Source organism: Falco punctatus (genome assembly GCF_963210335.1).
Source record: "Falco punctatus genome assembly, chromosome: 6".
Taxonomy (NCBI): domain Eukaryota; kingdom Metazoa; phylum Chordata; class Aves; order Falconiformes; family Falconidae; genus Falco; species Falco punctatus.
Window position 1 is genome coordinate 67,406,482 of NC_137585.1, and position 17,733 is coordinate 67,424,214.

General features: G+C 37.4%; 1 protein-coding gene across 1 annotated transcript in view; it reads right to left on the bottom strand.

Annotated features, from left to right (window-relative positions):
* The window catches only part of SEMA3A (semaphorin 3A), a 177,644-nt gene that overhangs the window by 60,137 nt on the left and 99,774 nt on the right, over positions 1–17,733 (bottom strand). Inside the window, exons 5-6 of the mRNA XM_080392039.1 lie at positions 7,607–7,700; positions 985–1,104 (exon numbers count right to left, since the gene is read on the bottom strand). Coding sequence (XP_080248165.1) covers positions 985–1,104; positions 7,607–7,700 — 214 coding nt within the window. The remainder of the gene's footprint in view (positions 1–984; positions 1,105–7,606; positions 7,701–17,733) is intronic.

Below are 17,733 nucleotides of genomic sequence, written 5' to 3' on the forward strand. Positions count from 1 at the left end.
AAAAATATCTAAGGAGAAAATACTTTGTGAATTCAAAAACAGGAGTACAGATGCAAGCAGCATGTACAACAAAAGTAGCTAGTTAACTCTTCAAAAATTAAAATATAAATTTGAGTTAATTTATATTTTCATTTTTGAAGAGTAACTACAGTTAGTATTACTGGCTCACTTAAATGTCAGCTTTCTCAGATGGTAAATTCACATTTCCAAAATGCTCATATCCTTGTAGAGCTAAAGCCAAGTGTAATTCCATTTAAGCTATTGGAATTTTGATTTCAGTAGAACTTGCATAGAGTACTTAGATGGATTTTAAAGTATTTGCTACACGAAGCCAAAAGCAGATTTTCTCTGAAACTATCCCTCTCTCCCCTTACACGCAAACATCTTACAAACATATAACATATGTATGGATAGTAATATCCATACAATAACGTAAGCTGTTGTGCCTTGTTGAACTATTGAGTAATTTGAAACTCAATAGTTTGGAATACTCAGGATCCCTTCCACTTTTTCCAAACCATTGATAACTCCAGCCTGCTCAGGAACCTCTGATGATGCACTTTCTGCTGGACTTTGGTGGCTAGCATCAGAATCCCTTCAATACAGTCAAACATTAAAGCACGTACAAGGCACAGCCCTGCCCAAGGCTCTGTAGGCACTCTGTGTTAACATGTGGCTGATGCCTCCACAAGCCTCGAGCTTCTGTCCAACTTGCACCCTACAGCAATCTGCTCCTGTGGCATGACTGCATTAGCTGTAGTGTCTGTATATGTTTTAAATTTAATCACACTCCACAAATCTCAATGTAATTAAACTGAAAATGCTTCTGTATAAATCATTTTTTATTAGTTTTACTGGTTTAAGACAAAATTCTGCTGCAAATAAAAGAGGGGTGTATATGTCACAGATGTTGCTGGAACAAAGCTGTGTGCTAGTCTTTAATGGTTAGATGAACGTAACTGGATAAATGTACATTTTACATACCATTTAGCCACCGGGAGTCATGCTGCTCTGTTCTGATTGGATGATGATGCCCGAGAGTTCGGAAAATGGCAAAGTCCCTGCCCATGAAGTCTGCTGCTGTGCCAGAGTACAGCTCTCCATCTGTGTGAGGACATAATTGTAAGCAACGTTTCTCAATTTTCCAGTCATGGTAAGTCAGAGAAAGCTGTCAGTCCTATGTTTATATTACGCTAATAGGCATAATGAGAAAATTACAAAGCAATAAGCCATATGCAATGTATTGTCATTGAAAATATATCATTAGACCCACTTTCCCACTGCACAGTTTAACTGTAACCTCTCTCAAGCTGTATCTCCCAACTGCTAGTGCAGCCACTTTTCAAAAATATGTTTGGATTTTTTCTGAGCAAGTCAGTCCTCATAAAACAGTATCTTCTACAGGAAAGGCAAAGCATGCCTTTGTCTTTTGGCCACCTCTGTAACTGTGATACTGTCAAAGGGCAACAGCTAAGGGACAGAATAAAACAGATCATTCCCTGCTACCTTGACCCCACACATATCACAGTGAACAAGGGAATTAAAAATTGACCTGTGATACTTCAGCCCATAAATGTCACGTACATAGCCTAGCTGGAGATGAAACTCATAATATTAGACTCCCAATGTGTCCCTTCTCAGCCAGCAAAAGTATCATGGAGGAGACAGAGACTAAATTCAAAGGACCAGATCAAGTTAAATACCTGACAACTGGTAGAGACAATAAGAACAAGTACATAGTAATTAGACACACAAAAAACCAAGGGACCAAAGCACAAGATGTACTTTTCTGGCATTACTGTAGAGCTTGTCCACAAAATTACTCTGAATTCAAAACGCTAAAAATGCATTTTTTTAGGACTGTGCCCTTTTATGCCTGTATGTGAAATGAGATACCTATCCCATACTTTTAATATGGAATTAGAAAGTATTCCTTCCAACTACTATTTTCAAGCTACCCATCTTAAATGGGCCTCCTGTGAGAAAGACAAATTTCAGGATAAAATAACTCTTTCCTTAAGCTAAGGTAATAAATTTCTCATGGTCATGATGAGCTCTACCATACCCTCATTTTAAAACACCCATTAGGAACAAGTTTATAATTTTCATGGCAATTTTAGGTATTTCCACGGTGGGACAACCAGATCCAAGCATGCCTATTGGATATCACTGGCATCTTTTCCCCAGAACACGGACACGATGAAATTATCAATTGAAGCTACAGTGGCTCTGTACCATATGGTAGTCCTGAAAGTCAGGAAGGGTGAAAACACGATAGCGGAAAGGCGTGGAGTTGAATGAATTCACAGAAGAGATTAGAAGCAAACAGACCAGTCGTGCCCAGCAGGAGGTGTAATCAGAAGTGAAACAGAACAGCATATCATTAATTAACAATTTATCATTCTTCTATGTCATTTTCAAATTTTTTTGAAGGGAAGACAATCACTTAATTATAGTCATTATTATGTACAGGGTATGCAGCCGAGATTTTAAAGAACATAAAACCATTCTGCTTGTGAAAAGGGCTTTGATGCTATGCTTAACCTTTCTTTAACCTTATCTTCATTTTCTTGCCTTTCAGTCCCTAGTGAGTTCTGATAAATCAATATAAATCAAAGGGGGAGACAAAAAATCAACAAGCCCTACTTTGCTTCCTAGTTATTGACAGATCTAAAGGTCAATCAAGAAGGAAAATATTCTATATTCAATGCTACATTAGTAAAATAAAAACTAATACAGCTCAAAACCTCATTAAAACGATATATTTGCAGTGTTTAGAACTGTTAGGGGTTTTGGCACCTCAGCTTCTAACTCAATATATAAACACCACTGAAAGTAACGTAACCTCTAGGTTTGGCTCAGTTCTACCCAAGACTTTTTCATGCTACTAGGCTTTTGTGGCTGGTACTTTTTCAGCAGTGGTGATAAAGTTTTGCCAATAAGGGGCTTCAGCATATTCCAAAGGGGGAAGGATCTGTAGGAAACTAGCAGATGTTTCTTTGCTTTTGACTACAGCCCCTCGAGGTTTCAGTATACCTACACCACTTTCGGCAGTTTGAACTGATTTATAGTAGTCATGCAAAAAGGGGATTTTGACTTCTTCCAGAAAGAAATACCAAGGAATACCAGTTACTTTTAAAAAGATTTAGATAATTTTTGCTAAATTCAGGGTGAGCCTCAAGTCATGTCCCAGATGCGCACAACCTTTGAGTGCTTCGTACTATTCAAAAGCTATATGAGAATTTTGCCTGCTGTCTAGATAGAAGTACATTCATCTTTATTTCCCTATGCAGACCTCCTTTTGGACTGAAATTTACTCATTGCTGGTCTAGAAAATTATTCTTTTATGTCATTGATAGCCTTCACTGTGCTATGTCCATTGTCAGTACTTTAAAGGCAGTTTTCATTAACTTTTAGAAGAAAGTGGAAATGAACAGTTTGAAAACTGACAAACATTTCTCAAGGGAAAAGAATGAAGGGGGGGGAAAACCAGAAAGCTGTCACTTTGTATTTCCAGCCCAGCAGCATAAAGCAATGACTGTCCAGAACAAGCTGGTGGCCCTCAATTGTTTGGATAGTAAAAACTCTGTATTTTGGACACAAACCACTTTTTCCTAAAGGAGTAGCATATTGATATATGAATGCAAACAGAAATACATATATTGAATTTACTAAATAAAGAGGCAACAATTAAAGCCCACAGTAATGCTTTTTTTTTGGATAGGAGCAACCATTATTTCCCTGTGCTGTACATAAGCAGCATGGAACCGTGAACACTTCCAGAAATCCATGAGATGCAAAGATGTTAAAAACTAAACAGTATACATTTATTTGATGATTTTTTCTGTTCAGATTTTAAAGAAGAATGCATTCTTTTCTTTTTTTTTTTTTTTTTTTTTTTTTTTGAAAGTACAAAAGTGTAAGTTTCCTTTTTGAAAGAAAGAAATAAGCTGAATAGATGGGGAATACAGGCAAAAACAAGCCTTAAATGTCCTGATTGCTCTCACTAGTAAAAGGGTCCCCAGATGAAATCTGGTATCCTTGGTTAGTAGGTTTATTCACTAAATTTAAGATTTATCAGACATACACAGTAGTGGTTTGACTTCACTCATTTTAAAGCCAGCAACTAAAACTTCCCAGAAAGTAGAATAACTCTAAAATCCTAAACCTCTTATGTGCTCGGTAGCTAATTTCTAATAAATAGGAGAGTAGAGTTCTTCCTTGTAAGAAGCCACTGTATTTCAGATTGCATTGATATATATTTGGGAGTATTAAGGTAACTGAATAGATTTTTTAAAAAATAAATAAATAAAAAAATAAAAGTAACTTAAAAAAAAAAAACAAACAACCGAACAAAATGAACCATCAGTGAGACACAGGAACATAAATAGCTTTTAGGACTCTGGATCATCAAAAGTTCTGAAAATCCCACAGGGTCATTTTCTAAAGGGCAACTGACTACTAATGGGATAATGCCATCTCCTTCCCTGAGGTTTTTTTGGACTACCCCAATACAATTGTTTTAGACTAATACATTAAATGGTATTTTCTCATGTAATTAAATTCTTTGAAAACCACACTGCCTCTCATTTTCATCCTGCCCTGGAATACACACTAGTAGTGCCCAGGGACTGCTTAGTCTCTACATTTTCATGCATTAGGCCGCTCAAAAGGCGATTGTTTAGTTAGCAGCACATAGATGGGAATGGCTGAATAATGGCTTACATTTACTAGGAACTAGTTATATCATGTTCCCAGCTGGTGTTTACTTTAGAGTAGAGTAGCAATAACTACCTTTAATGAACAACTCTTAAAAAAATAATGAAAAATGTTTGCAGGTGAATGGAACAAGGAATGTATATTGGAAAAATATTGGAACAATTTAATAATGATGAACTGTTTGTTTTGGTTTTGGCTTTTTTTTTTTTTCCCCAAAAAATTATTATTTTTTTTTAGGAGACAGGGAAAACCAAAGATCCTTTTTACACTTATAAAAGTTTATTTCAGCTGAAATGTAAAATAGGAATCCTGAGCACTAATCGTTATTAAAGATCTGAAGTTCCTTTTTGCAAATTAACTTTGGTGTTTTGCCCAAATTCCAGCTTGGGCAATTACATTTCACTTACCTAAGATTTACCTTCTAGTTATGGAGTCAAGAACATACTCTTATTCCACACTTTGAAAAATCTGCTTAGCGTTTCTGATGAGGAACAGAAGTTATTTTTCCCTCCTGCTTTTAACCACACAAATTACTCTTGCTCCTCAGCCTTCTTTTATCTTCCTGATAATTACTTTGTGTTACAAATTATAACATTGAATTTAATGAGCGCTGGGTAATTGTTCTACACCATTGCCCTCTTGAACCTAAGACAAACCATGGTTGCTTGTGAGGATAAATACTTCTGGCATGAGGGGCCAAGAGTAGCTGCGCTATCGCTCAGTCCAGGAGAAGGGGAAAAGCAGTCCATCCATGTTCTTCATGGTGTGAGGCATTTGTGGAAAAGAGGCTCCTCTGACCTTCATGGCCCTGTTCACTGCTACCTACTTCAAAGAGGAGTCAGACCAAACCTCTCCAAGCAGTCATTGCTTGGCCAGTTCATTCCCTATTCCTCACCTGTTTTGGGGGGAGGAATTTATCTTGCCTTGGGTCATCATTTCACCATAAAATTTATGCTTTTTTGGCAAAGTTAAGAGTAAGTTGTTGCAAAACTATGGTAAATCTGGTGTACGCTTTCTGAAACATCAGGCAAATTTCTGCAGCAAAAGGTTGAAGTGTTGCATTCAACATTATAATCAGTACCACAATACGACCATGAGGCAGCTACGAGAAGGAGAAGAAAGGGTGTTCATGTTCAGGATGAGGGAATGTTAATTTTAGCTTCACCCCGAGTTTTGTATAAGTCATTGAGATAGAAATTAGTCACTGGCTTTGAATGTTGCATTTGTGCCATTTTCTATAGTGCTAATACACCCATTGGCTCTAACTGAAGCCTGATTCAAAACAAAAGATCATGCTCAGTCTACTCCTTATTAGGAGGACAAACATTAGGAGTGAAAATTATAGTGATAGGAAGCGGGCTCAAGAAAGTAAAGATGTTTTAAAGACATGAAATCTAAGCCAAGGGAAATAAGATGATCATCTTTGTGCTGGACTGAATGAAAAAAAGAAAAAAAGAGAAAAAAAAAAGGAATGTGAAAAGCTAGACACTGTTGACTTTGTGCAGTTGCATACCGGGTATACCATGTAATACTGGCTTGTCATCATTCTCTTTCTTTATTGTACATTAAAGTAAATAGTAAAGCTATTCCCTTAAGAGTAGCTCTGCCACAAATTCAAGTTGCTTCAGGCACTAATTTATACACTGGCCTTTTACACACACATTTTTTTTCCTTTCTGTTTGTACAGGGTACAAGTTGGAGCAAGATGTGGATGTCTTTCCGGTTTTTCCTGTTAAAAAGTGCGCGTCCCCAGGGTAGCTCATCACCTGTGAACATTAAAGGCTTCTAAGATCAGGAAATGAGGCACATTTAGGACTAAATTTTTGTTGCTGTCTATTTTGAATAGCTTAGTTTTAAAATGTAACATAAATATCATAAAGGTAGATGGTAGGCAAGGCCCTAGACTAGCAGTATGGACAAAGTCCTGGAGAAACCAATGTATCTTGTTATGTGTCCTTTCCCAAAGACTTCTGACATAAGAGAATCTGCATTCTTCTGAAACTGCTGTTGCCACGTTGGATTTGAAGTTGTAATAAATTGCCAGAAAGTTACACATTAAGGATAGAGTGGCTACATCTGGGCAGTCGTTACAGAAAGAAGGGTCTATTTGTTTCAATCTTCATTTCTTCTCACAAAACATCTTTTATGCCCTTTTTGTAAAGGAGAATGAAGACCAATGAACACAATTAATTCAATTAGCTAAGTTAAATCAATGAGATAAATTCAATCAATTGGATTAGTTCAATTAGATTGTCACAGTCCACGTGTTCTATCCTTAAATATTCCATGAACTGAAGTATTACTAATTCAGAAATACCTAATTTATTGAAAACCCTCTGTTCTGGCCAGGAGTTTAATTGTATTTGCTTTCAGATAACTCTAGCTGAAACATCATCTGAAGGCTTAGACCTGTGGTTGCTTGTATATCTCCAGCTCACAGCTCTCAGTTGGGTGATAGACCCTTGCTGGCAGCAAAACTGAAGTAAGAAATTACTTTTTCCTGCTCTCACTTTGCTCTCAGCTGTGTGGGTGCAACCTTCAGTGTGGCAGCCTGTAAACTGGACAATTAAAATACCTCCAGGAGTTGCCTGTCTGTGAGGAGGACAAACACTTTGCAGAATCAAGGTCTTAAAGAGGTATAAAGTGGGTCTTGCGATACTTGAATCTTGGTTTACACACACATTGTTTCTCAACACACCTGGGTCAACTATATTAAAAGTGAAACCAGGATTACTTTAGCCTGGAAATAAAATGCATAAAACAAAGCCCTATCATAGGTGCTGCAAGAAGAAAAAAAGAAAGAAAAAAAAGAAAAAAAAAGAAGAAGAAAACTGGATATTATTTACAGTGAATGCACGTCTCATTGAACTTGTAATGTGGCACCTACCTACTAAAAGAGAAGCTGTCAGCAGTTTAGGATCATAAGGGCTTTTCCCTCGGCCATTTTCAAAATATGAATCTTCCATTCTAAAAATGTTGTCCTGTGGGGTGGAAAAAAAAGAAAGAAAAAGCAACATTATTTGATGAAAGAATGCTAAAAATAAGTTGAGCTAAACAGAGTGCAGTATATGTGATCATACTGGGTTTTGTGGCTTCAGGGAAGTCAAATTACACTAGGGGAGGATGTGGCAAAAGTGCCCACCTTCTAATCAGTGTTGTGCTGAAGGCTAGTCAAAAGCACAAATGCTCATGCACAGCTTGTGTCTCATCTGTTCTATTTCACATATAATTTACACGGTTCCGTTGAATACTTTTTGCTTTCACTGAGAATGCATAGGAGTAATAGCAACTTGAAGAAGCTGGAATTTGAAAATTTTGTCTGAAAAAGTTAAACCCATTTTTTACTGACTATACTTTTCTAAAATATCCTTCAAGTGTAGATTAGTACATAATAAAATGTTAAATTCTGCTTTTCCTGAGTATTTAGTGACTTACTGTTTCACGTGTCTTCAAATTCAATTTTAACTGCATCAGGAGAACTTTTTTCCCTTATTTTTCAGTACTATGCAAGGAAACTTTTAAAATATACAGGCTGAGGGCAAAGCATATGGGAATATAAACCAAGACTAAAAAGGGCCTCAGTCAACACCAAGTCAAATCAAGGTCAGTAAATCCAAAGCAATGGGCTTTTCAGTACACTTAATTAATTTTAACTAGGGGACCAAATCTGCCAATCAATTTGAATAGTGTGTTTATTTTATGTTTGCACTGAGGGTAAACGCAGAAGAATAGATGCTTTTTGCATAGTAGACTTCTACATTCACAGAAGACTTGTGGAGGCCACACTGAAAACTGAAATTTCCATCTCCCACCTGCACTGTGGTTACTTTGCATTGACACCTAATTAAGCCAAGGAGCCCCAAAGCTGAGACAACTCCTACCCCCAACAGTTTCTCTGGTTACTGAGGCCTTTGCACCCAGTTTTTAGTTGCTTACAGCTAAAATATCTTTATAATGAAGGAATTCCTTGAACCGATATTTGCAGGACCAGGTAGCTTAGGCTGTAATAGCAAGTACAGCTTGATATGTCCTCTTTTTTTCTTATTGACTGATCAGAGATCACTCATCTGTTTCAGGAAAATAATAAAAAAAAAAAAAACAAAAACACCTCCAGAATATATGTCTAAAATATATGTATCGATAGCAGAAAGCAACTAAGAAGATGTTACAATATTTTTCTGTTTATTTAATAACAAATATGCTCTTTAACTTGATTCTCAAGTCCCTACAGTGCTTACTGGAGTCACAGGCTAAGAAACCCCCCCTTTCTTATTCTCATCATCCCTTTCCAAAGACAAAATCATAAAGCTGCTGGCTGGAAGGGGTTGTTTTTGTCTTGGCAAGTCATGAAAACCTTCAGGAACTGAAACTATATAACCTTTCTTGGCAACTTCCATTGCCCTCTTAGTGAAGGATTTTTTTTTCCAGACTGAAGCTCTCAAGGAACAACTTGTGACTCTTGGTCCTTATTATGTCATCTGCAATGACAGCAAGGAGCATGGGCCTTTCTTTTTTGTAACTACCCTTCAAGAAGTTACAGGCTGCTCCTAAGCTGCTCGTTCAGCTTCACTTCTCCAGACTAAGTTTCAGGCTAGAACTTCATGAAAGCTTAACAAGCATGTAAACTCCAGTCTTACTCTGTTTTGTGCTTGCAAGCAAAAGTCTCAAAATTGTACACAATATTTTCACCCTCAAGGGCAATGCTTCAGTGCCTGGTGCTGGGGACTTGGCACTCCCCAATGCTGTGGACTTGGCACTCCGCAACGCTGTGGAGGATGCAAAAAAATATCAACAACTGTAATTTTATTCAGCAATTGCTCTGGTGATGTTTATTTAATGTGAAGATCATTCAAATAGCCGATGTCTTTCTCATGAGCAGTGTGAATTTAAGTATTTGGAAGCAGTGCTCTGCCTGGCACCCTGCCTTCCCCACCTTGCTCATCCACATTGAATCCAGGCATGGGCTAGGCCAGTGACCAAACATGCTTCCAAATGGTGTCATTTTAAACCTACTGAGGCCATGTTTCTGTGAGTGAGTCACAGGCTACAGGTTTTATTACAGGCTTGTTTAATTAAATCATGTAAGCATGTATCTCTGTGTATGTATTACATCTTTTCCAAGGAACATCAGAAGGACTTCACATTTCACTCCATTTACTGGAGAAAAAGGTGAAGGAAAAATGGACTGTTATCAGGGTAGTCTATCTGGAGGGGTTTACTGCACTGTAACATGAAAAAGTTTGGACACAACTTGGGTGAAGTTTGATCCCAGAATTCAAGCTAAGTCTCCTAAGGCATGTTCTTGTAGATGTAGCCTGCCTCATTGTGTTTATACAGTCATCCTGTATCTGTAATATGTTGCACAATATTAAATTTATTTCTTTCCCTTCGTTTGCCTTTCTGTTTCTTAAGTCCAGACACATTCCTTGCTTCTATCCAATTTTCTGACTTTGCTGCTTCTAAACAGAAATGAATAAATAATGAAAAAAGAAAACCATTTCTGAAATTCTGCTGGAGGGTCCATGTCTACACAATAAAAATAGCAGTGAATTGAGAAGAATACTAGACCTCAACTACAGTAACAGAAAATGGTACTAATGCTACAAGCCATTCCCAAAAAATGTTATTATCAACCTACATTTTCTTCAATTTCTTCTTAGTAGACGATAACTGTTCAACCTACACACCGATGGATATTGGATGAGGCTATAAAGTCAGTGGCCTGACAGTTAAAGCAGAATATATCCCCAAGATAATCCCATGTGTCATTATAAGAGAAATAGGAAACAGATGTGGAAAGTGATTTGGTGTAGGAAGGATCTGATTTTTGACTGTATTCTTCTGGTTTATGTCACTGTAACTCTGCTGATACTGGTGCGTAGCAGGCAAGAAAGAGTGGAGAACTAGGTCAGTGTAAGTCAGAGATGATCTACCCTTCTCTTTGTGTTTGTGAAATAAAAAAACCCCTTGAAATAAGAGGCATGACAGGGAAATCCCACAGTGTTTTCATACTTGAGTTAAAATGCAATATAGAGACGTGTACTGTAAGTTTCCAAATGCATGGGCGAGTAATAATGACAATAAATACATCACTGTTAAGTGGCAAACAAATGTATCACAGTTAGTCCAAGGCCCCAAGGAGTTTTGATAAACATGCTGTAGAAAGTCTAACCTATCACAAATAGGGCAACTTGCCCAAACAGCTTTTTGGGTGCTGAAGTCAAACTATCTCTGTCTACAAACCAACAATAAATACAGGCACCAAAGGAATAAACTGTTTTCTGTGTACTCTCCCACCCCTATTTTAAAAGCCTAGGAAGCAATATGACTAATGATACTTGATTTTACTAGTCACTGGTTGTGACATTTGCACCGAAATTCTGCCCTGAGATGCCATAACAGCAAGAGATGAGATAAAAAGTCAGGGTAAAATTTTGAGGGTAAAATATAATTTCTTCATTTTTTTATAAAAGGTGTGCTTGATCATTTCCCTCTACGTCAGAGTGGAAACTGAGGCTGTGCTCCTGGTGGTGTAAATCCTGTTCACCTAAATTGCACCTGAAAACCTGCGTACAGGCCGCAGTGACAGTGAGGGCACTCTTGGGTAAACAATTTGGCACCAAAATCAGTCTGCCTAGAGACGCCAAAGACTAAGGCTCTGCTCAGAGGCTTAGGGGGACTTTGGACTCAGTTAGTGTGTCCTTCTTTGGCACAGTACAGACAAGAGCTTTTACCTAGAAAGAATTAGCACATCATTTATTCTTAGGAAAAAAAACACACTGATCAACTTATAATTTTGCTGCCTCTTGGGTTTTGCAGATAATTGAACACAAAGAATGATGCTGCAGTAAGTCAGCAAATACCCTAGCCATAAACAGCAAGAAAAAAATGTATTCACCAAATGCTCACTGTTTTGAAGTTTTGTGAGGGCTATTATATAATCAAAGACAGGAATTCATGACGAAGCAATGTTGCCAGGTGGGAGGAAATTCTTCGCAACCGAACAAAGAAAAAAAAAAAAAAAAAAGAAGAAAGGCCTTTGTAACTCAACAACGAGTCCAAATTACTGTCCCTAGTTTTGTTGCACTGGCAGCCCGAAAGGGCATTACAATATACTTCAAACCTTTTTAAGGATGCTTGTATTTAAAAGCCTTGCTGTAATACATTTTATTTAGTTGATGATAGTTGATGCTTTATAATCCATAATAAAACTACTGTAAATTAAATTGTTTAGGTCTTGAAATTCCACAAACTCATAATGACAACTGACTGCTGGCTTATAGTATGGCATGAATTCTTTCACCTAGTAAATGCTTTGCATGGTGGGAGATTATGCTTCTGTCTCCTTAAAACACATGTTTTCCTGTAGCACATGGTGTGATAGATGGCAAGACTTAGCCAGAACAAACTACAGTTCAGTCCTGGAAATTTACATGAAAGTTATTGTGATTCACATACTTTAGCCTGATGATCTACCATTTCAAGGGTCCAGAGATGCGCTTTCAGATGGCTGAAATATGGTTGAAATACAGCTGAAATAATGCCCCATATCATGACAGTGAGTGGTGACAAGGTGTTGCTATTTGGCAAGACAGAATTCACATCTTGCTGTTGAATAGCTTCAGTCAGCCAGCATACCAATACATTCAAATGTTATATATATATATATATATATATATACACACACACACATATATATACCAACTGTATACCCATATATACATATATACGTATATATAACTAGTATGCTATCTTTTAAAGTAACTTTTTGTATCTGTAAGCAGCTAGCCCATCCACAACCATTTCAACAAAACAAAGACAAGAAAGACAAAAGCATACACTAGTTGTTTTTGGTAAAAAACAACCAAACATACAAGCAAACGAACAAACAAAAAAATCTTCTTTCCAGGTTCACACACTTGTGAGAAAATGTGTGGTTAGTGGGGAAGAGCTACCCTAGCAGAATGGGCAGCACTGACTGCTGACTTACACAGTGATTTTTTTCCTGAAATTTTTCTGGCAATTCACACAGAAACCACCCCAGAATTGCAGAGCCTAATGCAGCAAAACCACTGCCAGTCAATAATGAATTGATGCAGTGGAAGGAAATGACCTGAAGAGACTGTGTTGATAGAGCATGCACAGCTACTAGAAAGGTATTACTGGTTTAAATTATAAAGCATGGAAGACATAGAGGGGTTTGACAGCAGTGATACTCCCCAGCTGCTCTAGTGCAACTGAAGGAACTTATATCTTTAGTCTTGTAACTCCCAAACCATAAATAGAAAGGAGCACATCTCCAGGGTATCTTCCAGGAGCTAGCTGATCTCCACAACAAGCTGCCAAACAGTAACATGGGATGGTCCAGAAACATTCAAGATGCCAAGAGCTTTGGAAACTATCACATCCTTTGTTTAATCAAAAAGGTAGAGTTGGCCACAGCTGTGAGCATTATTGATGTTAACATTTCCCATGCTGTTTTCACAGACCTTGTGGTGCCACCATGAAGCATTTTATAGGACAAATAGATTAAAGGGGGGCGGAGGATGGGGAAAAAAACACCATAATACCCCAAAACTCCAGAAAAAATAACCTCAAAAGATTGCCAGAGTGCCTGGAATATGACAACACACCAAAAAGGACTATCTATTTGGAGAGCTTTAAAGCCAATGGCAATGTCTCTTAACTCAGTCTGAAGTTGCTGGCGTTGAAACACTCTGTTCCCTGTACTATTCCGTGTTGGTAAGAACAAAAGGAAACACCCCACTTCCCATTGGGAGGAAAATCTTTCAGCCTTGTTATGGTTTGGATTTATCCCCTCTACCCAGAGGCATTAATTGGGATGGCTAAATTTGCTGCTCTAGTCACAGTCAGCAGAAAGCAACAGGTTCCTCTGAATGACAAGTCAGACCAGCTCAGGGCTGCAGTTCCCAAGGGCAAGATCTCTCTGCACTGACCATAGAGGAAGCTTCATATGAATTTTGGTCTGAGGTCAGTCTTTCTGAAATGAACACTGCTGAAGCAGTTGATTGGAGACACCTGACTTTGAAAACAGATGCTGATGTTTGGTTTAAGTTTGGGTTTGGTGGGGGTTTTTTTTGTTTGTTTGTTTTTTTCTCTCCCTTGCAATATATTCATTTCAGTGAAGTTTTGATTTTCCTCTTGTCCAATACAACTTGTGCACACATTACATGAGTGTATCAAGGATATTTCACAGAGTATTTTAAGTACCTTTCACTCTATGAGAAATGATTTATTTATGAATTGTGTTACTTTTCAAGAATAATTTTAAGTGGAACAACTGTGCAGGATATGGCTATGTTGTTATTGTTATTATATTTCCTATTTCACACTTAATCTATTGAGTCATGAAAACTGTTAAATATGAGGACTTTGGTTTCAGGTTTGGGAATCGCGCAGTTATGGAACTTTTAATAAGAAACTTTTATTAAAGTCATCCCCCTGGAATGCTTTATTTTTAAAAAAGTGCAAGTGCAAATAAATATAATGTGAGAAATTATGCAAAAAATACAAATATTAAAACAAAGGTAAATGTTGAGGCAAGTGGTAACCATTGGGGAAATAGGTGAAAAGTGATTGAAGCAATAATGCAACTGTTTTAAATCATTAATTATTAAAAAAAAAAAAGAAAAAAGAAAGAAAAAATAAAAGAAATGCACACAATGGGCTTCTGACTTTTAGTGTTCAGGCTCCATATGCTACACAGTTTTTACCTGTACACATTTGGGGGATACTGGGCTCTGCAACACCTTTATTATGTTTTCCCAACTTGAGGCTTAGCAGAATTGACTTATTGGAAACCAGTTTTAAAACCTTGAGGGAAATCACTCAGAATGACAGATATTTAGTAAAATGGTGTTCCCAAAGAAAGGTCTCCAGCTTCTGTAGGACTTGGAACTGCAACTCTCTTGGGCTGCTGTGCTGTGCTAAAGAAAATAGAGAAGGAACTTTGCTGAAGAACATTTACCTGCAGAACTGATCAGGAGCTCCTAAGAAGCTGTGTCCACCTCTCTATGCCTGCCCTCAAGCAGCTTACCCAGCTTGCTTGTCACTTCAAGACCTCTCAAACAGTCTGTACATTTATCTGTGTACTCTTTTTCAGACTCAAGAAATGCTCTTTCCACTGAGCCACTCTACTTGTAGATATTCACTGACATTTTGGTACCTGGAAATTTTATTTTTGACAGGGAGATAAAAGAGATGTTGAGATGACATCCATCTCAATGCTTCATTCTGCAGATCAATGAAAAATACAGAAGAGAGCTCTTGATTTCTCTTTCTCTTTTTACCCCTATGTGTAATTTCTACTGGAAAGTTTTCCTAGCTTGCAACATTCAGAAGATGCCTTAAGATGCAGTAGACAACTCTGGGAAGCACAAGTTTTGAAAACCTGTCTCCCTAGACTAAGCTGAATTTGGACAACTCACCCCCTCAACAGCTCTCTTTCAGTCAAAGATCAAAATTCTCATATTTCCCTGCTTTCTTCAGAAATTAAATCAATTAATATTTATTAAGTTACCATCAGCCTTTGCAAAAAGGGAAAGGTTTCAAATCTACCTACCTACCTACCTATGTATCAATAGAATTATAATTCAATGAATTTAATGAAAGGGTAAACATAGCCAAATGGGCTGGTCAGGAACAGCTGGTTCAATCTATTCATTATGCCTAGTTTATGATCTGCAAGTGCTTGTGTTCCTGATTGGAAGACAAACCAAGTGTCAATGTCAAATACTGAAGACTTGTTCACACCTGAAGACACTAGTTTGCATACTAATATTGGTTCAAATAACTGTGCAACATATGTAAATAAAGCAGGGCAGGCACAGTCAAACTGAGCAGCTGCTCAAGAAAGAAGTATGTGTTTGTGAACTTGCTTTTGCAATATTTCATAAGCTAAAGACACCAGACCTACCTTACTTCCATGGAACAGAGTGGTTTTTATTGTTGTGTTTGTTTCCCTAATGATGTCATGTGCCTATATGCACCAATTTTAAAGCACTGCCTAAATTTATATTTTGGATAAAATACTCTAATTCTAACACAAATACATGAGCAGACATGAAAAATACCAAGGAATTCCATTGTCATGTCATTATACTATTTATCCCTCTAGAAAAACTGCAAATATAGAGTAATTAAAAAAAAAATAATCCAACCCAACCCAACCCAACCCAACCACACAGTTAACATGAATGACACATTAACCTTGACTGATTAGTAAAGACACCAAAAATGTCATCCCAATGGCATACCAGACACTAGATACCATCAAGGATATTGAACAATTCTCAGAGGACACTGAGAATTAGAATTCCTTTGTATTGCAACTTTCTGGGTTGTCAAGTGTAATACATCACCTAAGATCACCGTCTGGCTCATATAGGATGACCTCTGGAAATAAAACCACCATACAATGACCGTCTGTTCTAGTCAAGTCATTAAGTGGTCTGCATATGTAAGCAATAAGACATACAAACCTAAAACCCGTACATGTAACTGAACTACATAACCTAAAAGTCTCAATTCTTTAAGTGTTCTTATTCTTACCCCCCAACATATTTTCCATTAAAAACATTTGGAACAGATTCTAATTGCTTTAGCAGATTCTACTATTATGTTAAATAAATTATTGGGCCTTACTATATTACATGATTGTACTAGTTTTCTATGGTTATTTTTAGCATTCAAGACCACTGCTTTCCCCCTTTGTCTTCTGGATTTCCTGTATGTTATTAGACTGTGGTGAGGTCAGGCATCAGAGGAAATAACAGCAGTGCTAACTCCTAGACCCAATGTTTTATGAATTACTGAGCATCAATGATGTAATGGTAATAAATCTAACCCAGTCTCAGTCTTGTGTCCTGTTGTAAATAAATGAAGTTAGCAAAGGTGTTATTTTATTCAAGAGCCTTCCTGATGAGAATGAAAATGCTTCCCCCAGGGGATTGTTTGTAAAATTGCTGCTATAATTAGGGTGCTGTTTAACAAGAGAAAGGTTCTCCAGTTTTCCTGGGGAACTTTCATGTCTGAGTCGAGGGTATCTTAGTTACAACACAAAAACGACTGCAAATTGGGGAAGCAACATATAGAAAAGACTTAGTCAAGTGGAGTTAACATATAAGCATATGGCCAAGATTTTCTAATTTCCCAAGTGATTTTGCATGCCCTTGAGTTGGGCACCCAGTTTAAGACTTGCTCAAGGGCCCTGATTTTCACCAAATACCTTCTGAGGCAAATTAAAATTCCGGTACTTGAAACTGTTAGTCACTTCTGAAAATTAAGGCTTACGTCTGCATTGCTTTTTAGCCTATCTGCTTTTCAATACCTACCATGGAGAAACCTCTAACATAAGCACACGTCCTAACTAAAGGTTTCCAAAATCTGACTCTAAATGAGTGACAGAATAAGAGGCAAGCCCAGGAAGATATTATGAACTCTTTTCCCTAAAGTAAGACCGAGTGAGCATGCTTTCAGAGAATCCGTGCAAAGAAGGGACAGAGAAATACACCCACAGCAATTACTGTAAGAACTATTAAGCTTTGCTTTGTTTTCTCTAAGATACTGCAATCCATCTGCAACATCTTACTCAAAGAAGCCTGTGAAGTGTCAGGTCTAGCCCAGTGTTTGATACATATTCAAATTAAAAAAAACAAAACAAAACCAAAAAAACCCCAAAAAACCAAAACCAAACCAAACCAAAAAATGAAACAACAAACCACAAATATAAACAAGGTCTGGAGTACAGAAGCTGCAATTCTGATCCTTTGGGCAATTTTGCTTTTCCTGAGGAAAGGCTTAGATCTGAAACCTCTGCAGTAAGCACTTCTCTCTTTGTTCCCTCCACTTGCTTTCAGTGTGACACCACCCAGCTCTTCAGCAGCCTCATTTTATTTTTCTTCATTAGCAAAAAATAATATCCTCAACATGTTAATAACTGGTATTGCATTAGAGAACAATGCATTTGGAAAGCTAACTTCTATTGTGCACATG